Source organism: Schistocerca nitens, chromosome 6 (assembly GCF_023898315.1).
Source record: "Schistocerca nitens isolate TAMUIC-IGC-003100 chromosome 6, iqSchNite1.1, whole genome shotgun sequence".
Taxonomy (NCBI): Eukaryota; Metazoa; Arthropoda; class Insecta; order Orthoptera; family Acrididae; genus Schistocerca; species Schistocerca nitens.
In genome coordinates this window covers 689,892,724-689,920,586 of record NC_064619.1, presented here as the reverse complement: position 1 = coordinate 689,920,586, position 27,863 = coordinate 689,892,724, and the positions used below count along the sequence as shown (strand labels likewise).

At 39.1% G+C, this 27,863-nt stretch overlaps 1 protein-coding gene across 1 annotated transcript in view; it reads left to right on the top strand.

Moving 5' to 3' along the window:
• Positions 1-27,863, top strand: part of LOC126263571 (Down syndrome cell adhesion molecule-like protein Dscam2) — a 371,182-nt gene that overhangs the window by 205,562 nt on the left and 137,757 nt on the right. Inside the window, exons 16-20 of the mRNA XM_049960663.1 lie at positions 4,103-4,251; positions 5,519-5,650; positions 5,733-5,900; positions 8,089-8,430; positions 8,652-8,798. Of these exons, the coding sequence (XP_049816620.1) occupies positions 4,103-4,251; positions 5,519-5,650; positions 5,733-5,900; positions 8,089-8,430; positions 8,652-8,798 (938 nt within the window). The remainder of the gene's footprint in view (positions 1-4,102; positions 4,252-5,518; positions 5,651-5,732; positions 5,901-8,088; positions 8,431-8,651; positions 8,799-27,863) is intronic.

Here is a 27,863-nt window from a genome sequence, read left to right as displayed (position 1 = left end):
CCTCGGCATCACCCGATTTAATTTGACTACATTCCATTATCCTCGTTTTGCTTTTGTTGATGTTCATCTTATATTCTCCTTTCAAGACACTGTCCATTCCATTCAACTGCTCTTCCAAGTCCTTTGCTGTCTCTGACAGAATTACAATGTCATCGGTGAACCTCAAAGTTTTTACTTCTTCTCCATGAATTTTAATACCTACTCCAAATTTTTCTTTTGCTTCCTTTACTGCTTGTTCAATATACAGATTGAATAACATCGGGGAGAGGCTACAACACTGTCTCACTCCTTTCCCAACCACTGCTTCCCTTTAATGCCCCTCGACTCTTATAACTGCCATCTGGTTTCTGTACAAATTGTAAATAGCCTTTCGCTCCCTGTATTTTACCCCTGCCACCTTCAGAATTTGAAAGAGAGTATTCCAATCAACATTGCCAAAAGCTTTCTCTCAGTCCACAAATGCTAGAAACGTAGGTTTGCTTTTTCTTAATCTTTCTTCTAAGATAAGTCGTAAGGTTAGTATTGCCACACGTGTTCCAACATTTCTACGGAATCCAAACTGATCTTCCCCGAGGTCCACTTCTACCAGTTTTTCCATTCGTCTGTAAACAATTCGCATTAGTATTTTGCAGCTGTTACTTATTAAACTGATAGTTCGGTAATTTTCACATCTGTCAACACCTGCTTTCTTTGGGATTGGAATTATTATATTCTTCTTGAAGTCTGAGGGTATTTCGCCTGTCTCATACATCTTGCTCACCAGATGGTAGAGTTTTGTCATGACTGGCTCTCCTAAGGCCATCAGTAGTTCTAATGGAATGTTGTCTACTCCTGGGGCCTTGTTTCAACTCAGGTCTTTCAGTGCTCTGTCAAACTCTTCACGCAGTATCTTATCTCCCATTTCGTCTTCATCTACATCCTCTTCCATTTCCATAATATTGTCCTCAAGTGCCTCGCCCTTGTATAAACCCTCTATATACTCCTTCCACCTTTCTGCTTTCCCTTCTTTGCTTAGAACTGGGTTTCCATCTGAGCTCTTGATATTCATACAAGTGGTTCTCTTCTCTCCAAAGGTCTCTTTAATTTTCCTGTAGGCAGTATCTATCTTACCCCTAGTGAGACAAGCCTCTACATCCTTACATTTGTCCTCTAGCCAACCCTGCTTAGCCATTTTGCACTTCCTGTCGATCTCATTTTTGAGACGTTTGTATTCCTTGTTGCCTGCTTCATTTACTGCATTTTTATATTTTCTCCTTTCATCAATTAAATTCAATATTTCTTCTGTTACCCAAGGGTTTCTACTAGCCCTTGTCTTTTTACCGTTTGATCCTCTGCTGCTTTCACTATTTCATCCCTCAAAGCTACCTATTCTTCTTCTACTGTATTTCTTTCCCCCATTCCTGTCAATTTTTCCCTTATGCTCTCCCTGAAAGCCTATACAACCTCTGTTTCTTTCAGTTTATCCAGGTCCCATCTCCTTAAAGTCCCACCTTTTTGCAATTTCTTCAGTTTCAATCTGCAGTTCATAACCAATAGATTGTGATCAGAATCCACATCTGCCCCAGGAAATATCTTACAATTTAAAAGCTGGTTCCTAAATCTCTGTCTTACCATTATATAGTCTATCTGATACCTTTTAGTATCTCCAGGATTCTTCCAGGTGTACAACCTTCTTTTATGATTCTTGAACCAAGTGTTAGCTATGATTAAGTTATGCTCTGTGCAAAATTCTACAAGGCAGCTTCCTCTTTCATTTCCTCCCCCCAATCCATATGCACCTACTATGTTTCCTTCTCTCCCTTTTATTACTGACAAATTCCAGTCACTCATGACTATTAAATTTTCATCTCCCTTCACTATCTGAATAATTTCTTTTATCTTGTCATACATTTCATCTATTTCTTCATCATCTGCACAGCTAGTTGGCATATAAACTTGTACTACTGTAGTAGGCATGGGCTCTGTGTCTATCTTGGCCACAATAATGCGTTCACTATGCTGTTTGTAGTAGCTAACCCACACTCCTATTTTTTTATTCATTATTAAACCTACTCCTGCATTACCCCTATTTTATTTTGTATTTATAACCCTGTAATCACCTGACCAAAAGGTTTGTTCCTCGTGCCACCGAACTTCACTAATTCCCACTATATCTAACTTTAACCTATCCATTTCCCTTTTTAAATTTTCTAACCTACCTGCCCGATTAAGGGCTCTGACATTCCACGCTCCGATCCGTAGAACGCCAGTTTTCTTTCTCCTGATAACGACGTCCTCTTGAGTAGTCCCTGCCCGGAGATCCGAATGGGGGACTATTTTACCTCCGGAATATTTTACCCAAGAGGACGCCATCATCATTTAATCATAGAGTAAAGCTGCATGTCCTCAGGAAAAATTACGGCTGTAGTTTCCCCTTGCTTTCAGCCGTTCGCAGTACCAGCACAGCAAGGCCGTTTTGGTTAATGTTACAAGGCCAGATCAGTCAAGCATCCAGACTGTTGCCCCTGCAACTACTGAAAAGGCTGCTGCCCCTCTTCAGGAACCACATGTTTGTCTGGCCTCTCAACAGAAACCCAACCGTTGTGGTTGCACCTACGGTACGGCCATCTGTATCGCTGAGGCACGCAAGCCTCCCCACCAACGGCAAGGTCCATGGTTCATGGGAGGGTCTGAACTCTAGATAAGGAGGAAAAGTCTACATGAAAAGATCCTTATGAATTCTTCTGATAGTTGTAGGGCTATCTACTTTACATAACTAGAGGTATAATTGTTCCTATAAACTGTTTTCATTCATAACATAATAAAATATAAGGGGCAGTCAAATGAAAACAGATGGAAAAAAAGTAAGCAAACTCTTTATTATTTCAAAAGTATTTACCATACCTGTTAATACATTTATCCTATTGTGAGACAAGATGGTCAATGCCTTCATGGAAAAAATGTTTGTGGTTGCCTATGGAATCATGATTTTACCCAGGCATGTTTGAAGGATGCGCTATGGGGTTCCCCGCAAAACTTCTGCAGCATAATTGAAACAACCTTAGCAACATGAGGGTGGGCATGACCCTACAACAGAATGATGCCACCCATAAACATTCCTGGGTGTCTGGACTTGATGTCATGCTTCAGTTTTTGCAAACTGTCCACTACTACTGTGCACTGATTGTGATGCCATGTGCCAGAAAGTCAATGAGCAATGAGTTCTTGTAGTAAAAAAAAAAAATAAAATAAAATAAAAAAAGATCATCATGACTCTCTCAGAGCTGTCACGTAAGGCTTTGGATATTTCGATAGGAGTGTATCCGTGTGCTTCCATTGTTAGGCTCAAAATGATGATGCCATGTTTCATCTCAATCAACAATGGGACTGGGTGTTTGTGTTGTCCTCATCATTTCATCATCATCATTCATGACAGTTGCGTGATTGTAATAAAAATTGGACTGTGTAAAAATTGGGACTTTGTACAGGCGCTGATGAACGCGGAGTTGAGCACCCCCTAACGTACACCATTCACTGTCTGTCATTTCTGATGGCAGCAGCTTCCATTGCAGCAATGACAGAATGGGTAATGACATGTTGAGCCTGTTCTGACTGACTACTGTCTTTCAGTGACACCCAACATTCTCAGCATTGTTAATTCCACACAAACACATGTGCACATGACATACTGTGTTTCCCATACAAGGCAGACATTTGGCAAGAATTTCACTTCCTGACACTCCTTCTGCAGTCAAAAATTGCACTACATGTAACTGTTCCTCTTTCTGGACCTCCATAGATAAGTCAGATGCAGACACGACTCGCTGACCTCATGTTGACCTAGTCTTAGAGACAAGTTGCACAGTTGTGGACACTCATGCTATTCCTTCCTCATTCCCAATAGAGGGCACTTCTGTACACACAGATCAGTCCATGCCATCCTCATTATATAGTCTGTCTCATTTTATCTGACTGCTCCTGCTAGAAGAAATACTTTCATTTTGATTTAGTGAGCTTATTCATATGACTTAATAACCAAAAATGTGGATAGTCAACAAAAAGGTAGCATAATGTAGCTATTAAGAACAGAATGTGGCAATTAGTTTCAGATAATTTTTTCCAGGTATACAATAAGAGAACAGAAACTGGATGATGGCATGGTCTCTGAGTTAGGAATCTCTCGCACATATCGCCATGATACTGGAGTCTTCTCATGTTATGCAAGTAATTCATATGGGCAAGATGAAATGGCAATACAGCTCATTGTTCAAGGTAACAAATTCATCTATATCTATAAACAGGTGGTAACTGTAGTGAAATTGCAAACAAATAAAGGCAGAAAAACTTGTGCTTTCGACTTGGCAGCAGACTCGTGCACAAGAAAAAAATCTGACAGGAAAATTATCTTCTAGAATAAGAAAATCTTTCAGATGACAAAAGAAAGAACAACATTGCAAGAAACAAAACTATTTGAGGATCTGACAGGGAAGCTATTCAACCTATTGGCTTAAAGGCGAGCAGCAGTGCAGGATGACAGAAAAGTCATGATGAAATACCAGAAAAGAGATGAGAATAGAATAGCAGGGAGTTTGTAAATAACAGAGAGGGCATTATTGACAATCCAGAGAAAAAACGGAGATGATGTAAATACTGTCATAGAAATGATAAAGGTGAATGATAATAGAGAAAACATGTATACTATACTCCTTCAACAGACATCAACACCAGCTGAAGTGGACGAGAGGTGCCTGTGATTTTTCTCTGACTGGTCAATAGCAGGCTTCTCTGTCACTTGTAACCTCTTTGGTTTTCAATTCCCATCTCTTTTTGGTAATTTCATTGTTGATTTTTCTGTCATCATGCCCTTCCTTTCACCTATGACTAATTTTTTGGGTAGCTTTTCAGACAGATCTGACATGGTAGAAAGGGTATGATAATAGATGAAAAATTACTCTAGTGCAAATGGGTCTGCAAATGAGCCATTTGCGAGATGGTTATGAGCCATCACTGAGTTCAGTATGAAATATTGTCCTAGTTAGTATGGTGTATTTAAAATGTAAACATTTTGATTGAGTCACCATCTGATTGGCCTCAAGTTTGATGCAAATCCACAAGCTGCTCATGAGTTACCACATCAGCAACATTTGTCGTTGAATGTGTGTTTACAGTTACTAGGTGATTGTCTCATTGGACCACACAATGATGTATCCTTCAGTTTCTGCAGTGTGATCTGGATCTTCCAGGATTGCTTGAGGATGTTCCCCATCTTCACATTTTGCTTCTTATATAAGATGACATGCTTTTGCACTGACTAGGAGAATGCTTCTTATTGAAGTCAGTGACTGATCTTACCCACACATTCACTATTATCATGCAAGTGGCTTGTTCGCAGACCTGTGTTTATCAGAATGTTTATGCCTCCATTACCATGTACTTTAACCAGTATCAGTTTTTGCTGTTAACTGTGATACTCCCTGTCTTGTACCAATATTTCCAATAAATTAATAACTTAGTGAAATATTTAAAATTTTTGTTTCAGAGGTTCCTGAAATGCCAAAAAATATTCGTATTAATGATCAACAAAGTCGATCTCTACAGCTTTCGTGGACACAGCCTTATGCTGGAAATAGCCCAATAACAAGCTACACAATTCAGTACAAACTGGTATCAGGTAACTATCTAAGACATCTTTATACTTATTATTTAGTATTTGTCCTCATTTTAGATTAATAACGAGATGACTTTTTTACCAGAAACCTGGCAGACACAGCCATTAAAAATTACCGTGCCTGGAACACAAACCTCAGCTACAGTACAAAATCTTAACCCAGCAAGCTCTTATCATTTTCGAATAATGGCTGAGAATAGACTTGGCATGAGTGATCCTAGTGAAGTCATCCAGGTGACAACACAAGAGGAAGGTAAAAATCACATCATCTTCAATGTTTGATGAAAACTGTGATTGTTTTCTTGAACATTTTTATGAGAAGAACTATATTTATTATGTACTATTTTTTGCCTAAGTGACTAATGGTTTTAAAAAATTCTTATCCAACAGTATTCCTAATTAAAAGTACTTTTTTCATACTAAAGCTTGTTTATTTCATTTTGTTTTCTTATCCAGTTTCTATAGAAAGCATCATTTTCTGCAAGATAGTGAACAATGCAGCAAAGAACAATCATATGCAAATGATGTCATACTTTCTTATGTCTAATTTGGTCCACATATTTAAAATTAGTAGCACTGGGAGAATTGGAGCTATACTTTGGCCTTGAGGATCTGTTACGTGGCTACTTGCAAGAGGAGAGTGGAGGGCAATAAGTGGGGACACTTGCTACCATCATTCCCCTCCCCTGAAATTAGGAGTAGAGAATTTTGAATTCTCATGCACTTCAAGAAATGATGGTCTATAGTTATGTTAAAGAACAGGCTTAGGCAATAGGTGAACATGATGAAAATGCTGTGTCTTTAAGCAAATGCTGCTTAACTTATGTTTTATTGGTCATCATACCATTCATGGAAAAATATGCCATTCATTTGGTGCAGCTGCATTTTTGAGCTGACTGAAACTCAAGGCAGATGCAAACCTTTGCAGAGCAGTGCAGAAACATAGCCCCAGTCCTATTTCTATTGATTCCCTGTATCTGCAGTTGTTGGGTACAGACCCTACATGTTGAGGCTATTCAGTTTTATACAGCACACTGTCAAACTAGCCTCCGAAGAATGCAGTTGTGTTACATAGTAAGTAATCTTGTTTCAGTTGCTGCAAAGCCTTTGTGTAAAATTGCCAGTCATTTGAAAGGTAATAAACATTTTTTTGAAACATTAATACGATGTTTTACCTAGCTCATAGTCCATAATATGCACATCATTGTCAGTATTGTATGAAAACTGCAATCATTATAGATTTTCAACAAAATCTGTCTTGCTGGGGATCATTCATTGCAGTTTTCTAAATACTTTGTGCTTTTTCAAGAGCATAATTGTTTCTCTCTCTCCCTCTATTTTTCTTTTTCTTTGTGTGTGTGTGTGTGTGTGTGTGTGTGGCCATTTATACTGGCCAGTGAGAATCAGGGCAGACCCTGGGGTAGGTCTAATTGTGCTCTCTAACTTGACTACATTTTTTAACCCTTTAAATAGGCTTGAAATAATAATTTTGAAAAAGGAAGCTCTGATTTATTACATTCTACATCAGCTGAGTGGATGCCCATCATCTGCTATCAAATGTTGCATATAATCATCTTTTTATGTATGGCAAAATACTTATACAGAACCAAGAAATCTATAAATACACAAAGTTTATAGGGTGGTTACATGATATGAATGCAGTCATGATGTTATGGGATGCTTTCTTAATGTATCAGCATAAAAAATATATGCCTTTTAAGAAGGCACAAATTGCACTAATTGTTGTGAACTGACAAGACAGCCAGTCCACAGTGACGGGTAACCGAAAGGCATGCGCTTAAACTCACGCAGGCTACAGAGGTCTGAAACAGAATACGTAATGAATGCTATAAAGAAAAGTACGTAGCTTCTGGAATACTTAACTTTAATCCATCCTTGTTGTACATCGCTCTTGACAATAAAAGTGAGACTCTGTAGATACATGCTAATTGCGCCTTGCTAGGTCGTAGCCATGGACTTAGCTGAAGGTTATTCTAACTATCTGCTCTGCAAATGAGCGAGGCTTCGACAGTGTGCATCGCTAGCTACGTCGTCCGTACAACTGGGGCGAGTGCTAGTAAGTCTCTCGAGACCTGCCGTGTGGTGGCGCTCAGTCTGCGATCACTGACAGTGGCGACACGCGGTTCCGACATGTACTAATGGACCGCGGCCGATTTAAAGCTACCACCTAGCAAGTGTGGTGTCTGGCGGTGACACCACACTAATAATATGAAACAAATTGTCCAGTTTCTTGTTGAGTCTGACATGTACAAATCTGCAGAGACAGTTTGCATCAAAATCAAGCAAAGGTGTTCATAGTTTTAAATTGTTTCATGTAATTTAGTAACTGATGTTCAGTGTGAAATTTGAGTGCAAGAAAAGGTCTTTAGTGAATATTGTGTTGTTTAAAATAAGAGCTAATCCATTGATTCAATTTTCAGTTCCAACTGGAGTTCCACAAGATGTTCGTGCTGAAGCTAGAAGCTCTACAGAGCTGTTTGTTACATGGGAGCCACCACTGAGAGAACACTGGAATGGGAATCTTCTTGGTTACTATGTTGGTTATCAAGAACAACCATCATTCATTCCATCATCCCCATCACCATCTCCTACAAGTCACAACTATAGCCTTAAAACTGTGGAAGTTGGTACTCAGTATGGTGGTGAAGCTACTCTTCAAGGACTCTCAAAATTTACCACATATACAATTATTGTTCAAGCTTACAACAGTCGAGGAGCTGGCCCAGCATCAGATCCTATAACAGTGAAGACCCTAGAGGATGGTAGGCATTGTTATTTCATTTAAGCCATGAAATGTTCTTACAGGCAATGCTTGCTCTAAAGTTTGTAGCTAATCACTTTATACCAAGAAGGTTCTACTCTGTTAGAATGTCTTGACATTTCAAATAAAAATATTTGAATCACTTATTACAATAGTTATGCAGTCTTCTAAAACTGTAAATGTTTTGTAATGACCATGTGCACATTCGATTTTTGTTAACAGTACCAAGCCTTCCACCAGAAAATGTGCAGTGTTCTGCACTAACCTCTCAGAGCTTGGAAGTATCTTGGGAAACTCCCCCTGTGGAAGGAAGAAATGGAATCATCCAGGGCTACAAGGTGTCTCACCAGCCAGCAGAAGAATGGTATGGTGGGTAATTTCAGTATTCAGCAATCTTTGTCTCAAGTAAAAATAAATTAATATAAAATTATTTATCAGGTCTTTAGAGAATGAAATATTAACATTAACATTATTCTGCTATCAAGCTGCTGCATTAGCAACCAGCACACATCTTACACACCAAGTGTTAAGCTTACGTAAATAAATTTTGACTTCAGAACAACAAAATTATCTGACACTTGTGACTGCTATGTTAGCTAGCTTCTGTAGATTCTCTGTCATCGCAAAAAGGACTCTGTCTCACATCCTTGCACGTATCCGTCCAGCTATACTACAGATTTCCCAAAGTAACAGCATTGAAAATGGTAGCCTCAGAACTGCAATTAATAGCATAAACTGTGTTTTATGCATAATCATAGTGTAATTCATGGCTGTTTGCTACATTCACAAATATCTATTATTAATGAGAGCCTGCTTATGTTCTTGATAAAGGGCATTGACACATTGTTTATGTGCTTGCATGGTTTTAAGTCGGGTATACTTGATTTTTTATGCTGGAAAGCAGTATCACTGCCTTTTGAGATTGTATAGTGGCTGTAAGCTAACCTAACCTCCATTTCTACAGCTGTAAACACTATTGTGAGTTAAATAATTCTCAAAATTTTATTAGTCCAATCATATTTCCCTCACACACCATGTAATTCATAGATTTCTTATTTTCCAGTAATCAATTCTATTAAAAAATATATAGTCATAACCATTATTTGAAATTATATGATGCTACTGTCGCTATACAATTATTACTTATTATCCATTTTGGCATATGATCTTACAGAGAATAATCAGTATCTCTTATGAACTCTTGCCTGTAACTGACTGCCTCACACAAAAAACATCAAATGTGCATACTGTCATCGAACAATCAGTAACAAAATACAGTGTAAGTAATGTCATCATTGTTTGCATGTGTGATACCATGCTGCACTCCATACAAAGAAAGGTGTTGGTCATTTCTCATGATACAATGATGCCATTACAACTGCACAGTACTGTAAAAAGACCAGCTGATCTCAAAATTTCAAACTGATTTGGTAGCTCCTCAGGAAGAGTAAGTGGAATTGTAAGATGCAATTGTCAGCAGTAATTTTAAGATGAAACCAGGTGAATGGTTTGTGTCCTAGCCTACTTTTGTGTCATTGCTGACATACACTTTTATTTCACCAACAATAGACATCTGTGGGGTGTAGTTCACAACATTAGAATTAAAGGTCGAAGCCAGAAGATTATTTAGTATACAGTCCATTGAGTTGTGAGCCCATCATAACTGAGTGAAATGCAAAGTCTGAATATGCTAGTGATTTTAGCAAGAAAGGAGAAAGAGAGAGACAGAGTCAATGTCCAAATCTATATATACACTGGGACCACTGCCAGTGCTATGGAGGCTGCCATATTGAACACCACTGTTTCTTGGAGTGCCAAGCAACCGTTTTAAGCCCAGCCTTTCACCAGAGCTTGGTTCCACAGGTCACAGCAGTAGCAAGAAGCCGTCATGCTACAGAGAAAAATTTTTCTAACTCAGCCAAGCTGTCAGATTTGAACACGCACAGAGCAGTTTGGGTTTTAGTGGGGAGGGGGATAGTGACCCGTGTTTACATTTAGTGATTTTGCTATTTCCTGATGTCCTATTTCCTCCTCATTTACAGTTCACACATCAAATAGGAAAAAAAACACAGATTTCTGTGGCTGAATCCTATCAAGTGAATTAAAATACATGCACATAATTATGGAAGGCTGTTGTTAGTTTCAGTTTTCTGATTTTATTTCCATGTTTTTGGCAGTCAAGCATTAATTGGCTTGCATAACAATGAAGTTATTTTTGTCAACTTACTAAATAAATCTGGCTTCTATTAATCTTTTCTGTAGATGCAGTCTATTTGTGGTGTCACCGCCAGACACCACACTTGCTAGGTGGTAGCCTTTAGATTGGCTGCAGTCTGTTAGTATACGTGGGATCCTCGTGTCGCCACTGTCAGTGATTGCAGACCAAGTGCCACCACACGGCAGGTCTAGTCTAGAGAGACTCCCTAGCACTCGCCCAGTTGTACAGCCGACTTTGCTAGCGATGGTTCACTATCTACATACGCTCTCATTTGCAGAGACAACAGTTTATCATAGCCTTCAGCTACATCATTTCCTGTGACCTTGCAAGGCACCATATTCAGTTACTATAATTACTATCTTCAGGAATGTATTCTGAACAGATAATATTGTGAATCATGTACCGTCAAGAGCGACGTTCATCATTAATGGATTAAAGTTAAGTATCAAACCAATTACGTCCGCTTGCTAAATTCTCATTCCTTGTCATGTTCCAGACCTCACGTCAGTATAGTTCTTCCCTCCTCACGCCAGCCTGCGTGAGCTAAAACGCGTGCATTTCGGCCTCCACTCGTAACACGGTGTTTGCTCTTCTGCTAACACAAAACTATTTATATGAAACGAAGCATTTCATTCCACATTGTTGGCTAGCTTCAATTTTGCACTGAATTTCAAGTGCACATTTTCATCTTCTGACACGTATAGCATTATGCTATAATAAAGAATTAAACATGAGACAATACAATACTGGTACTCCAAGAAAATTTGCATTCCAAAAAGCTTACTGAAAAGCTTAATATCAGGTTGGGGCCTAATTCATTTTGAATCTGGACTTATGAATGTGTACTGTAAGCCTAATTATGCATTTTAGCATTGCTTACAAAATTCCTACGCTCTTGGTGTATCCTCTGATGTCCTACTTCTTTTATGACGACATGTAAGATCTCTTAATGCTATATGTGTATGAACATACAGGCGTCCTACGCATCGTAGCTGCCCACGTGCAGTAACGCTTGTTTTCTGGTGTTCTCTGGCAGCTGCTGAAACAAACCCATGTTTAAGAGGTCACACAAAAATGTTACGAATGATTTTTCAAAAAGCATTATTTGCAAAGGAAATTTTCCTTTACGCAAGATGAACTATGTTACATATGAGAATGTGCAATGAATTTTTTAAATCACAGTTAGTTTGACTCTCATTTAAAACTTAAAACTTTCAGGGCCAGCCACTTAGAATAATTTCGAGCCCAGAAGACTAGACATTAATGTCACTGTTTAAAATTTTACTGGTGCAGTTGTGTGATGTATATTAAAGTGTAACACATGTTAAAAAGACCAATTTTATATTTGAAAGTGCAATTTTACTTGTAGCTTATTAATTTCCAAGAGCGGTATTACATGTGAAAGCTTAGCTTTTCTTGTACCTACACTATGTACTATAATTTAAAACATAAACTTTTCTTATTTGTGTGTTTGTGCTACTTAACAGTGATGTTGCTGTTGGCTGACTACATCGTGTGTCGTATGCTATGATTGGCTGACGAGTTCACGTGACATGAGCTATGATTGGCTTACAATAGAGCATTGCAATGCTTTGGAAATTAATGTGTTGTGTTTGGTGGAATTCGAATTAATACTTCCATAATACGAAAATATGCAGCATATCGTAATATGAGAATAGGTAGCCTACATGTTGCTGCACATCAAAGATCTTTCCAAAACACATTTCTTTTTTCCCTGAGTTTTATTTTCTAAAGTACCGGGAAGTTCTTGGTGGTGAATAAAACCTGTACCATTCAAAGAATTGATGTTTTTACAGCTCCAAGGGAGAGTACACTGTCGCTTATCATGGAAAAAAGCGTATTTTCACCTTTGAAGAAGTGTATTTTCACATGGGAAAAGTGTGTTTTTAACCGGGAGATGCGGTAATTTTTTTTATTTTGCACGTATACACCCTGTAAATATTCTTAACTGGTAGCTTCAAGGTAATGGTATAGATGTTGGTGAAACAATTTCAGATGTTACTTAATTCTTAAATAAGTTGGAACTGTGGGGGAAGAATGTCATCTAAGATGATTATAAACACTTTGCCGGTTTGAAACAAATCCTTCACAATCAAGGCCCTTGAGTGCCTTCTTACAATAGCAAACAATACACTGGAATTCTTTCCTCCAAGATTTCAGAAGAATTTCCTCTATTGCACAATTTGCCAAATCACCTTGTATAGAGATTGATGCTGAAGATTTCTCTACTTGTGTAATGGGGCCTTTTGATTTTTAAGAGAATAATGTTGCAGTGTAGTTGAAACTGATTGATTTTCAAAATGATTTCCCTTTAAAATCACTTTCAAGCCTAGAAAATACTTTGTCTTCTTGTTCCTGAAGAAAAAGATTTCCATCCTTCTCATTAAAGTTAATAAGTCTGTTAAAAAAAAAAATCTGTTATATTATTTTGAAAAGGAAAGATTGCTACTCACCATATAGAGGAGATGTTGAGTCAAAGACAGGCACAACAAAAAGTATGCTCTACAGTTGAGCTTTCAGCCAAAAGGCCTTCTGAAGTAGAAAATGCACACACATTCCTGCAAGCACAACTCACACACACATACCGAGCGAGGTGGCGCAGTGGTTAGACACTGGACTCGCATTCGGGAGGACGACGGTTCAATCCCGCGTCCGGCCATCCTGATTTAGGTTTTCCGTGATTTCCCTAAATCGCTCCAGGCAAATGCCGGGATGGTTCCTTTCAAAGGGCACGGCCGACTTCCTTCCCCGTCCTTCCCTAATCCGATGAGACCGATGACCTCGCTGTCTGGTCTCCTTCCCCGAAACAACCAACCAACCACACACACATATGACCACCATCTTTGTCCACTGAAACCGGAGTGCAATTAACTGCGCTTGATGGGAGAAGCTATCTGAGAGTGGTGGGGTAAGGAGGGGTCTGGGGTGGGGAGGGGAAGGGATAGTGAGCTGGGGATGGAGGAGAGTGGAGTGTTGCTTGTGGGAGTATGAAGGGAACAGATAGGACTGCTTGGTGCAGTCGCAAGAGCTTTGGGGTGGCTACAGGTGCAACTTGCAGCACAGCCCCGTCCCCACCACATCCCTAAACGCTCCCACAAGCAGCACTACACTCTCTCATACCTCTACCCTGCTATCCCTTCCCTCCCCGCCCCAGCCTCCTCCTTACCCCCACCACCCACAGATTTCTTCCCCCATCAGGTGCAGTTGCTCGCAGTCCAGCCTCAGTGGCCAGAGACAGCGGTCATGTGTGTGAGAGTTGTGCTTGCATGAATCTATGTGTGTTTTCTGCTTTAGTAGAAGACCTTTTGGCCAAAAGCTCAAATGTTAGTAGTCCCTTTGTGTGCAACTCAACATCTCCGCTATATGGTGAGTAGCAATCTATTCTTTTTGTAGTGTTGTCATTATTTTTTTATGGTAGCTCAAAAGCTTCTTGAATTTGGGGACCACTGTTCTAGAAACTTAAATATAAGCGCATTATGCCAACTGGTGGCATGGCATTCTGGTTATGATACATTCCAGCCATGTAGAAGGTAGTGAATGTCGATTAGAGCACTGCAACTATGTGTCCAATCCCTGTGAATACCACTTGTCTATGTCACTCAATATGGATGTGCACAAGAGAGCGCAAGGCTGGCAATTCAGTCACTCAATGTCATGTGGTGCTCACTCAGGGAACGATGGGCAACAGCTGCATGGCCTTGCCATGCGGGTAAGGAAACACAGACCCTAACTATACAGCTTCGATACAACATGGTGGCACTAAGGGGCCTGTTAAGCATTCAGATGCATTTAGAATTAGAACTTCTTTTTAGTTGTCAATTTTTCATGTTTTCTATCGAGAAAGTGAGCACTGTATACTTGATAATCACCAGATGTCACCAAAGAACAACAAAAATTAAAGTGGTAACATAATGTTGACAGTTATTGAAGATCATTGTTTCAGTTGTGGAACTGTATATTTCTATGAAATAATAGCTGTTGGATGAATTCTCACTTTCAGTCAGCTGCTAAAATCACACTGACATTTAGACATATTTTGAACAGAATAAATTGAAATTATTTGTGTTGAAAAGATGACAACACACCATAATTACCAACTTTGTTTATAATTAACTAAAAACTTCAGTCCAGCCACACCGTAGGCTTTCCTGAGACAATTCGTATAGACTTCTATATGTGTAAGTATTTGAATAAGTAGATGATTCAGACAAATTTATTCACCAACAAATTATCTGTAAATTAAATAACAAATAAGATATAATGCCACTGTATTTTCTTTGTTTACTTCTTGTACAAAATTAGTATTTGTTGTCTTGGCTCAGAGCAGTTTTTGTTTTATAAATAACTTATTAATAATTTGTCCAACAATGTGTCTTTGTGGCTCGGTGGATTAAGTTCCCCTGTAACTGTCCATGTCTGCTTAGAGGTGAGAGGAAGTCAAGGGCACCCCACCATGCCTAGTAAAGCAATGCAGTGCTGAAACCATTCTTCAAGTTGAACACATCTTTACTTGATTTACAGCTTAACAAATGAAACAAAACTGCTTATAGGAGGATGGCCTCAGCAGTTTGGGCTATAAATCACTAGGGAGCTGGAATATTAAGCAGCCAATTTAGTTTAGTCAGTCAGCTGGTGGTCAGTCATGATCGATAAGCTGAGTGAAATTTGTACTTTTTAGGTTAATATAATATGAGAAACAAACTTTGTCTGTGCTAAAATGCAGTTGGGGGTATTTAGAATGAACTAGTTTGTCCATTAGAACAAATTCAACAAACCTGCAATTCGTGGAAAAATGTAATTAAAATTTTTATAACTTGGTTCATATTTGGCTGAAACACACTAAGGCTACAAAACTTAGACTTCCAAAACTTTATTTGGCATTACACTATAATAGACATCCCCTGGTTCATACATGCAAACATCTCAACTTTCAGAGATAGTTGTGCTTGCTATAGAAAATATGTATTAGAGATGTCCTGATGATGATTCGAAACAAAAATAGCCAGTAGTAGTCAAAAGAGTGTGAAACTGCAGAGAAAGCCATCCACATCGAAGTAAATAAGTAAGCCTGAATAGGACAAAAACAAAAAAGGCACATAAAATTCACAATTTTCTGGGCTACAGACCTAAAATGAATATATATAGTGTATGGGGCCTCGTCTTACAATATTTGGGTAAAAACCATCCGAACCCTACTCATAACACTACAGTGAAAGTGTACAGAATAAACTCTATGTAGTGGAGCACTGTGGGAAGATGGGCAGGCAAGCAAGACTCCTCTAGCCTGCTTGGGTTGGGCACAGCTTGGCTTCGATGGGAGTAGCGCAGCCTGCCTGTCCTGCTGATAGCATGTGGCAAGTTGCCTGCCTGCCTCAGAACCTTTGCCTTTCGCGGGCAAGTGCTCTACCATCTGAGCTAGCCAAGCACGACTCACACCCTGTCCTCACAGCTTTACTTCTGCCAGTATCTCGTCTCCTACCTTCAAAACTTTACAGAAGCTCTCCTGCGAAACCTGCAGAACTAGCACTCCTGAAAGAAATGATGTTGCGGAGATATGGCTTAGCCACAGCCTGAGGGACATTTCCAGAATGAGATTTTCGCTCTGCAGTAGAGTGTGCGCTGATATGAAACTTCATGGTGGATTAAAACTGTGTGCCGGACCGAGACTCGAACTATCTAAACATGCTTGTATTTGCAATGTGAATGATGTCAGCTGTAGGAGATAAAAATATAAAAATCTTGGATACTTTTATTAATTTCATTCTATTATGTCATATGGGATCATATTTTGGGATAATTCGTCAGACCAAGAAAACGTTTTTACGTTGCAAAAGCATATAATAAGACTCGTTTGTGTGGTGTAAATTTAAGAACATCATGTATAAATGTGTTCTAGGAACTGGGTATTCTAACCATTGCTTCTCATTACATTTAATCCTTACTGAAATTTGTTGCAAAAAATATATCTCTATTTCCAGCCAATAGTTCAATACATAGTGTCAGTACTAGGAATAAGAACAATCTACATAAGGTCCTGAAATCACTTGTCTCTATTTCCAGACAATAGCTCAATAGCCCTCCCCCCATGAACCATGGACCTTGTCGTTGGTGGGGAGGCTTGCATGCCTCAGCGATACAGATAGCCATACCGTAGGTGCAACCACAATGGAGGGGTATCTGTTGAGATGTCAGACAAACGTGTGGTTCCTGAAGAGGGGCAGCAGCCTTTTCAGTAGTTGCAAGAGCAACAGTCTGGATGATTGACTGATCTGGCCATGTAACAATAACCAAAACAGCCTCGCTATGCTGGTACTGCGAACGGCTGAAAGCAAGGGGAAACTACGGCCGTAATTTTTCCCGAGGGCATGCAGCTTTACTGTATGATTAAATGATGATGGTGTCCTCTTGGGTAATATATTCCAGAGGTAAAATAGTCCCCCATTCGGATCTCCACGCGGGGACTACTCAAGAGGATGTCGTTATCAAGAGAAAGAAAAATGGCGTTCTACGGATCGGAGCATGGAATGTCAGATCACTTAATCGGGCAGGTAGGTTAGAAAATTTAAAAAGGGAAATGGATAGGTTAAAGTTAGATATAGTGGGAATTAGTGAAGTTCAGTGGCAGGAGGAACAAGATTTCTGGTCAGGTGACTACAGGGTTATAAACACAAAATCAAATAGGGGTAATGCAGGAGTAGGTTTAATAATGAGTAGGAAAATAGGAATGCGGGTAAGGTACTACAAACAGCATAGTGAATGCATTATTGTGGCCAAGATAGATACGAAGCCCACACCTACTACAGTAGTACAAGTTTATATGCCAACTAGCTCTGCAGATGACGAAGAAATTGAAGAAATGTATGATGAAATAAAAGAAATTTTCAGATAGTGAAGGGTGACGAAAATTTAATAGTCATGGGTGACTGCAATTCGGTAGTAGGAAAAGGGAGAGAAGGAAACGTAGTAGGTGAATATGGATTTGGGCTAAGAAATGAAAGAGGAAGCCGCCTGGTAGAATTTTGCACAGAGCACAACTTAATCATAGCTAACACTTGGTTTAAGATTCATAAAAGAAGGTTGTATACATGGAAGAACCCTGGAGATACTAAAAGGTATCAGATAGATTATATAATGGTAAGACAGAGATTTAGAAACCATGTTTTAAATTGTAGGATATTTCCAAGGGCAGATGTGGACTCTGACCACAATCTATTGGTTATGACCTGTAGATTAAAACCAAAGAAACTGCAAAAAGGTGGGAACGTAAGGAGATGAGACCTGGATAAACCAAAAGAACCAGAGGTTGCACAGAGTTTCAGGGAGAGCATAAGGGAACAATTGACAGGAATGGGGGAAAGAAATACAGTAGAAGAAGAATGTGTGTAGCTTTGAGGGATGAAGTAGTGAAGGCAGCAGAAGATCAAGTAGGTAAAAAGACGAGGGCTAGTAGAAATCATTTGGTAACAGAAGAAATATTGAATTTAATTGATGAAAGGAGAAAATATAAAAATGCAGTAAATGAAGCAGGCAACAAGGAATACAAACGTCTCAAAAATGAGAACGACAGGAAGTGCAAAATGGCTAAGCAGGGATGGCTAGAGGACAAATGTAAAGATGTAGAGGCTTATCTCACTAGGGGTAAGATAGATACTGCCTACAGGAAAATTAAAGATACATTTGGAGAAAAGAAAACCACTTGTATGAATATCAAGAACACAGATGGAAACCCAGTTCTAAGCAAAGAAGGGAAAGCAGAAAGGTGGAAGGAGTATATAGAGGGTCTATACAACGGCGATGTACTTGAGGACAATATTATGGAAATGGAAGATGATGTAGATGAAGATGAAATGGGAGATATGATACTGTGTGAAGAGTTTGACAGAGCACTGAAAGACCTGAGTTGAAACAAGGCCCCAGGAGTAGACAACATTCCATTGGAACTACTGACGGCCTTGGGAGAGCCAGTCCTGACAAAACTCTACCATCTGGTGAGCAAGATGTATGAAACAGGCGAAATACCCTCAGACTTCAAGAAGAATATAATAATTCCAATCCCAAAGAAAGTAGGTGTTGACAGATGTGAAAATTACTGAACAATCAGTTTAATAAGCCACAGCTGCAAAATACTAACACGAATTGTTGACAGACGAATGGAAAAACTGGTAGAAGCCGACCTCGGGGAAGATCAGTTTGGATTCCGTAGAAATATAGGAACACGTGAGGCAATACTGACCTTACGACTTATCTTAGAAGAAAGATTAAGGAAAGGCAAACCCACGTTTCTATCATTTGTAGACTTAGAGAAAGCTTTTAACAATGTTGACTGGAATACTGTCTTTCAAATTCTAAAGATGGCAGGGGTAAAATACAGGGAGCGAAAGGCTATTTACGATTTGTACAGAAACCAGATGGCAGTTATAAGAGTCGAGGGACATGAAAGGGAAGCGGTTGTTGGGTAGGGCTTAAGACAGGGTTGGAGCCTCTCCCCGATGTTATTCAATCTGTATATTGAGCAGCAATAAAGGAAACAAAATAAAAATTCAGAGTAGGTATTAAAATCCATGGAGAAGAAATAAGAACTTTGAGGTTCGCCGATGACATTGTAATTCTGTCAGAGACAGCAAAGGACTTGGAAGAGCAGTTGAATGGAATGGATAGCGTCTTGAAAGGAGGATATAAGATGAACATCAACAAAAGCAAAACGAGGATAATGGAATGTAGTCGAATTAAGTCGGGTGATGCTGAGGGAATTAGATTAGGAAATGAGACACTTAAAGTAGTAAAGGAGTTTTGCTATTTAGGGAGTAAAATAACTGATGATGGTCAAAGTAGAGAGGATATAAAATGTAGACTGGCAATGGCAAGGAAATCGTTTCTGAAGAAGAGAAATGTGTTAACATCGAGTATAGATTTAAGTGTCAGGAAGTCATTTCTGAAAGTATTTCTATGGAGTGTAGCCATGTATGGAAGTGAAACATGGACGATAAATAGTTTGGACAAGAAGAGAATAGAAGCTTTCGAAATGTGGTGCTACAGAAGAATGCTGAAGATTAGATGGGTAGATCACATAACTAATGAGGAAGTATTGAATATGATTGGGGAGAAGAGAAGTTTGTGGTACAGCTTGACCAGAAGAAGGGATTGGTTGGTAGGGCATGTTCTGAGGTATCAAGGGATCACAAATTTAGTATTGGAGGGCAGCATGGAGGGTAAAAATCGTAGAGGGAGACCAAGAGATGAATACACTAAGCAGATTCAGAAGGATGTAGGTTGCAGTAGGTACTGGGAGATGAAGAAGCTTGCACAGGATAGAGTAGCATGGAGAGCTGCATCAAACCGGTCTCAGGACTGAAGACCACAACAACAACAGCTCAATAGCTCAATACAAAGTATCAATACTCGGCAGGGCCGGCGCAAGCCTATGTGCCGCCCTGTGAGAGCTGCAAAATTGTGCTGCCCCCCCCCCCCCCCCCCATTTTTTTTAAACGTTTGTGGAATTTTATTTTATCAAATCTGTTGGAAATGTCAGCAATCAATCACAATTTTTGTTTTTACTTTTCAGATCTACCTACGTTTCAGCCACTGAGTGGCCAGTCTCAAAGCTTTTAATATGTGCTTACATGTAAACCGTAATGTTGGCAGTTACTTTTAGCATGACGGTATAGATGTAAAGATAACTCAAAGCATTGAGATAGCCACACTGTGCCCAAAATCTATGTAGATCTGGAAAATAAAAACAAAAATTGTGACTTATTGGTGACATTCTCTACAGATTTGTACAAAACAGTCGCTGGGCACCAGCTCAAAAATGGAGTCAAACCTGATTGAAGAAATCTAGCTAAATTTAATAAGCCTTGTGACTTTACAAAAATGTCCAAATGTGTGTGAAATCTTATGGGACTTAACTACTAAGGTCATCAGTCCCTAAGCTTACACACTACTTAACCTAAATTATCCTGAGGACAAACACAAACGCCCATGCCAGAGGCAGGACTCGAACCTCCGCCGGAACCAGCCACACAGTCCATGACTGCAGCACCTTAGACCGCTGTGCTAATCCCGCGCGGCATGAACTTACAGTTAACGTAAATAAAAATTTTTCAATGATTGTGAATTGATGATGTTTCAACGGAAAACAAAATATATTTACAATTTAATGATAATTTGGTTTGAACAATAATATTTACAATAACTATTTAATGTTGAACAAAATAAAAAACAACACAGTAAATAACCAAGACACTGATCATACTATAAAAATTTGAAAAAATACTAGAGAAATTGAACTTTCCTGGCTTTTGCTTGTGCAAACTCTTTCACACGATCTGTGTAATTTTAGTCCTCTGCAAGCTCGTGCTCAATCGACATTGCTGCAAGATAATTCAAACAAATTTGTCTCTTCGTTGATCGGAGGTATGTCTTTATCAATTTCAGGTTTGAGATACTCCTCTCTCCACTCCCAACGGTCACTGGGAGTGTTAGGAGTATTCTCAGAGCATGTTAACATTAGGGCACAAATTATGTCTTCCTATAAACTTCAGAGTCTCTTTTGGACCTATTCCAGGTTTCAACAATGTTGAACGCACTTTTAGTTCTTCCCTCAACTGCAGTGCATCAATGTCGCCTGACTCATGATCTTGCAAAATCGCTGCGAGGTTTCTACACTTTGTGTCCAGGCTGTCAGGTGGTGCATTCTTCAGCTCACCAATGTCGTAGAGAAAACCAAAATAATCACAATGAGATTTCAGTTGATTGAATTTCTCATCCAAAGATGTGGTTACTACATCTAAAAATAATAGTAGAATTCAATCTTGTTTTGTTGGGTCATCTATTGTCCCACCCTTCCTTCATAGGTAAATTGTATTGGCTTCTTACTTTGTCGTCGGGAAACACTTATCCGTGGTAACATTAGATCTTCTAGCCCTAATTCTGTAGCTAATTCTTTGGAATCCATCAAGAAAGACACAAACTTTTCTTCTATTCTGCGGGTCTCAAAATATGCTTTTGTTTTTTCAAGCATTTCCACGGCCTCAGAAATATTTATGTCAATGATCTGGAGGGTCTTACTGACTATGCTGATGTGAAGCAGAACTTCGTACCAGATTATCAGAGAAGTGAGAAAGGTGTAATTGTTTATTGGATTCGGAAGTGACGTTGCATCGTGAGTGGTCATCCCATCGAATTCTTCTGATATATGAACCAGTGCATCATAAACGCCTCCAGTTTGAAACCTCAGGGGAGTAAGTGCATCGATGCGACTTTCCCACCTAATATTGCTCAGTGGCTTCAGCGACAGATTAGGCAGATACTTCTTCAAGATGTTCCAACCTTGAACAGAGGACAAGAAGAAGTCATACAAGTTTTTCACTGTCGAAAACATGGAAACAGCATATTTAGAAGATATAGTGGCATCGTTTACAACAAGATTCAATGAGTGACTGCTACATGGTACATAAAATGCTTTCTTGTTCATATCCTAAATTCTTTTCTGGAGACCAGACTACTTTCCTTTCATTTTTGCTCCATTGTCATATCCTTACCCTCTCATATTACACAATAGGAATTTTTTATCTTCCAAGAACTTGAGTATGACCTGCATCAAAGTGGAGCTCGAAGAATCGGGCACTGGAAGAAATCCCAGGAAATGCTCCCGAATTCGGACTTCGTATACCCCATCGTGTCTTGTCTCCTGGACGAAACGTACCACAACTGTCATCTGCTCAACTTTTGAAATATCTGGTGTGCAGACAAGAATTATACTGTAATACTTTGCAGATTTCATCATTAATAGAATGTTGTTGGCTATAGATGATCCAATAAGATGAATTAGTTCATTCTGTGCTTCTTTTCCAAGATAATGATGGCCCTTGTTCTCATCTTGCTTTGTTCTGTGCAGGTGCTCCATCATCACAGTGTCGAACTTTCCGAATAATTCAACAAGTTTCAAGAAGTTTCTGTTGTCAGGCTGAAAGAGTGTATCTGTACTTCCTCTCAAAGGTAGACTTTGCCGACCCAGGAAATGAATTATTGCTATTAAGTGCTCAAGAACGTTTTTCCAATGTTCGCTTTCAGTATTCAGAAGCCTTTGATGATGGGCGTCGACAGTTCATGACTTTTTCAGTCCCACGAAAAACACAATCCACTTTTGATGTGAATTCAAATGCTTGATAGACTTCCCGTGAGTTTCGAGATATGAAGCAAGATGCCGCCGGTCGCTTATACCGTTCTTTGCAATTTTTACTATAGATGACAAAAAAAGTTTGCAACAAAAGCAGAACACAGCACCCTTGCTCTCTAAGTACACCAACCAATGTCTATCTGCTTCTTCTAAATTCTTCAAAGAATAGCTGTAGTGCACAGGGCTGAAACGCCGGTTGTCCACATTTTTAGGACATTCTTCAGCTTCCTTAATGCACTTGGGAGGACCTCGCATGTCTAAAGTCGTTCGAATGCAGTTGGTAATAATTTCTGGCCATCTTCCGGGATCTGAGTCAGTTGTGTCGTCCAGTTTAGGCTCGCCTCCAATCCCTACCCCAGTGGTGAATACCTCGGTTGATGTTCCTCCGGTATTTTCTGAATCGGGTCGCCTAATTTCAGTTCTGCCTGATGTTTCAATCTCGGAGCTTTCATCACAAAGCAGGTCTTGAGTCCAGACAAGGTCTGTTGAACATGTTGTGGATGGCCGACCATCAGCATTGTTACTGTATGCGGTGGTCAAAGTACTGTGTTCATCAACTTTCGGGTCATGTCCTGAAGATAAAGATGTAGCTGCAGTAGCTCCACTAGTTTCTGTACTTTCAGGATCTATTTCTCCACCCTCACCACTGCTAAGTCATTCTCTCTTTGGCTTGAAATATCGTTGTAGTGCATCCTTTTGCTTCTTCTCGTCATCTTCCTTCAGTACCCATCTTTTCCTATATTCACTGCCAGACAGTCTTTCTCTACCGTTGGACATATTTCAATCCAGCCTGTAAAGAACGATAAACGTGAAACTAACTGTTGATGTCAGTGTACTAACTTTATTTGCAACACACTTCGCAGACAATTTCCTGATATTCCACGGCACGTAAACGGAAAATTATATTACGGTAGGATACACTGTTCAGGATGTGAAGTCATAAGAATTGAGCAGCATGAAATTGAATTTCAGGCCGAATTTCACTACAGACTTAGGTGAAATGGTCAAAGAGTTGGGCGGAAGACAATGGAGAGAGGATGAATAAGGAGATGGAGTAACATAATAATGCAGTAAATACACACCTGGGCATTGACGGGTACTAATGCTAATTGAAATATATTAACTCACTGCACCGTGGTTGTTCATTTCAAAGAACTGACACTCAACATCTGTCGTAATTTCCATGTGTCACTTCTTTCATGTCTGATTATGGAACAAGGGGTAACAAATTAGACATCGCCGTATCACTTCACTGTATTTTCATTCTAGCTATTGGGACCACGCGTGCTTCTTTGCCGACTTGCCAATTTTTCAAGTAACAGATCATAAGAAAAATAAATTTTCCTATTCTGCAATCTTGGAGGAGAAAAATTCTAACTTATAAGTAATGTGCATGTGCAATACTAATTGTACATTATATGAAAAGCGCTTACCTATTACGTCGCAAGTTGCAAGAAATTCGGACACACCAATTCTTCTGTTCTTATGAAACACAATGGAAGTGCTTCTGACCAATCTTGACTCCCTCAGCCAACTACCAAAACGAATTCTGTAGTTTTCGTTGCAGAGAACGCAACAATACCTATTGCCTGGAAAGGCAAAGTGGCGACGCGGCAGTGTCAGAAACTAGGTCACGTGACGAGGTACAGCGACGCTACGGTTAAACTAGCGCCCAAGAAGAAGAAGCAAGAAGCTCACAATAAGTATGTGACCAATGATATGGATAAATGTATTATCAGGCAACAATTTCTATGGCATTACGAACAATAGAAAGAAATACAAACTTTGCGAAAACTGCACAACTTTTGTCAAACAGAAATGAGCTTCAAAGGTAGCAAGGAAACCCTTAGAAGCAATGTTCTGTCTGTGGATTTTCGTTTTAGAGGGTGTCAAAACTAATGTTTTGTTTTGTGCGGACGAGAGGGCATTGTTGCTGAAAGACCATACTTTCTCAGATTTTCATTAGAATTAAAGTGACCAGTAGTTTACTAAGGTGAAACGTGGATTCACGCACATTATACAGTAAATGAATGTTGGTTAAGTGATAGTGTGCGAGTAGTATTGTCAAACAAAAGTGCCGGTCACAGTTTGTTGTTCGTGCAGATAGAGAAAGGTGTTTCATGGCTCAAAAATCAAAACATCTGACTATCACTCAGAAATGGATAGCAAAAATTTTCAAAAATACGTCAAAAACCAACTTATGTCAGGCTTATTAGCAGTGTCTTTATCAGTTGTAATTACTCACAGCGTATTTATCCAATATTCAGGAACACACATTTTCAATTAATTGCCAGCAACTGTTAGAAACCTTATTTCAGATAAAGCATAGTTTAAACAGAGTTTGAAAGACGTTTTGATAGGCAACTCATTCTAGTCTATAGATGAATATCTTAACAGGGACTGTTAGACCAGCTTAAGTGAAAAGGTCTGTTAGATTTCACTTTTGACAGCACTTGGTCACAACGGTCAAGATTAGGTATTTTGTGTAACATAAATTTGTTTAAAGTCCATAATTATGATGCATTCTGACAGTGTATTAATTCTGTAAATATTAGCAGTTCCAGTTTACTGTAATGTGTCCACATATTTTGACAATCTCCTGACAAATGATCAAGGAAGTGAGTATTATATTCAAATCTCTATGTTTTTTATGTTACACTTCCTGACATGTTCCACACCCACTAGAATCATTTCATTTTTGGGTAATGTAATCTGACCTTTTTATTTTTCATCCTTTGCCACACTTTCTTTTTTCATTTGGAATCTTTGCCTATGTGACTGTAATTATTTTGATTTATCAATTTCAGTTTAATTTTTTATGTTGTACCATTTTATATTCTCGTCCCTCTTATTGTATTCATCATTTATATTCCTAGCTTTATTTGAATTTCATTTTGTTTATAATCCCTTCTTTCATTTACATCTTCATCAGCATTGTTTTGTCAATACTGCAAACAGAATTTATGTTTTATATGTTTATACGACAATTACCATCCAAACAAATGTACATTGTTTAATGAGAAATACATTTTTATGCCATTTCACAGCCAATATAGACAGATTATTTGATCTTTTTTGTTTTAATCAATTGCTGTTGTTGTGGTCTTCAGTCCTGACACTGGTTTGATGCAGCTCTCCATGCTACTCTATCCTGTGCAAGCTCCTTCATCTCCCAATACGTACTGCAGCCTACATCCTTCTGAGTCTGCTTAGTGTATTCATCTCTTGGTCTCCCTCTACCCTCCATGCTGCCCTCCCATACTAAATTGGTGATCCCTTGATGCCTCAGAACATGTCCTACCAACCGATCCCTTCTTCTAGTCAAGTTGTGCCACAAACTCCTCTTCTCCCCAATTCTATTCAATACCTCCTCATTAGTGATATGATCTACCCATCTGATCTTCAGCATTCTTCTGTAGCACCACTTTTCGAAAGCTACTATTCTCTTCTTGTCCAAACTATTTATTGTCCATGTTTCGCTTCCAAAATACTTTCAGAAACGACTTCCTGACACTTAAATCTATACTCGATGTTAACAAATTTCTCTTCTTCAGAAACGATTTCCTTGCCTTTGCCAGTCTACATTTTATATCCTCTCTACTTCGACCATCATCAGTTATTTTGCTCCCCAAATAGCAAAACTCCTTTACTACTTTAAGTGTCTCATTTCCTAATCTAATACCCTCAATATCACCTGACTTAATTCGACTACATTCTATTATCCTCGTTTTGCTTTTGTTGATGTTCATCTTATATTCTCCTTTCAAGACACTGTCCATTCCGTTCAACTGCTCTTCCACGTCCTTTGCTGTCTCTGACAGAATTACAATGTCATCAGTGAACCTCAAAGTTTTTATTTCTTCTCCATGAATTTTAATACCTACTCTGAATTTTTCTTTTGTTTCCTTTACTGCTTGCTCAATATACAGATTGAATAACATCGGGGATAGGCTACAACCCTGTCTCACTCCCTTCCCAACCATTTCTTCCCTTTCATGTGACTCCACTCTTATAACTGCCATCTGGTTTCTGTACAAATTGTAAATAGCCTTTCGCTCCCTGTATTTTACCCCTGCCACCTTCAGAATTTGAAACAGAGTATTCCCTACAAATGCTAGAAACGTAGGTTTGCCTTTTCTTAATCTAGATTCTAAGATAAGTCATAGGGTCAGTATTGCCTCACGTGTTCCAACATTTCTACTGAATCCATACTGATCCTCCCTGAGGTTGGCTTCTACAAGTTTTTCCATTCGTCTGTAAAGAATTCGCATTAGTATTTTGCACCTGTGACTTATTAAACTGATAGTCGGTAATTTTCACCTCTGTCAACACCTGCTTTCTTTGGGATTGGAATTATTGTATTCTTCTTGAAGTCTGAGGGTATATCACCTGTCTGATACATCTTGCTCACCAGATGGTAGAGTTTTGTCAGGACTGGCTCTCCCAAGGCTGCCAGTAGTTCTAATGGAATGTTGTCTACTCCCGGGGCCTTGTTTCGACTTAGGTCTTTCAGTGCTCTGTCAAACTCTTCACGCAGTATCATATCTCCCATTTCATATTCATCTACATCCTCTTCCATTTCCATAATATTGTCTTCAAGTACATCGCCCTTGTATAGACCCTCTACATACTCCTTCCACCTATCTGCTTTCCCTTCTTTGCGTAGAACTGGGTTTCCATCTGAGCTCTTGATATTCATACAAGTGGTTCTCTTTTCTCCAAAGGTCTCTTTAATTTTCCTGTAGGCAGTATCTATCTTACCCCTAGTGAGATAAGCCTCTACTTCCTTACATTTGTCCTTTTGCCATGCCTGCTTAGCCATTTTGCACTTCCTGCCGATCTCATTTTTGAGACGTTTGTATTCCTTGTTGCCTGCTTCATTTACTGCATTTTAATTTTTTCTCCTTTCATCAATTAAAATCAATATTTCTTTTGTTACTCAAGGATTTCTACTAGCCCTCGTCTTTATACCTACTTGATCCGCTGCTGCCTTTCACTATTTCATCCCTCAAAGCTA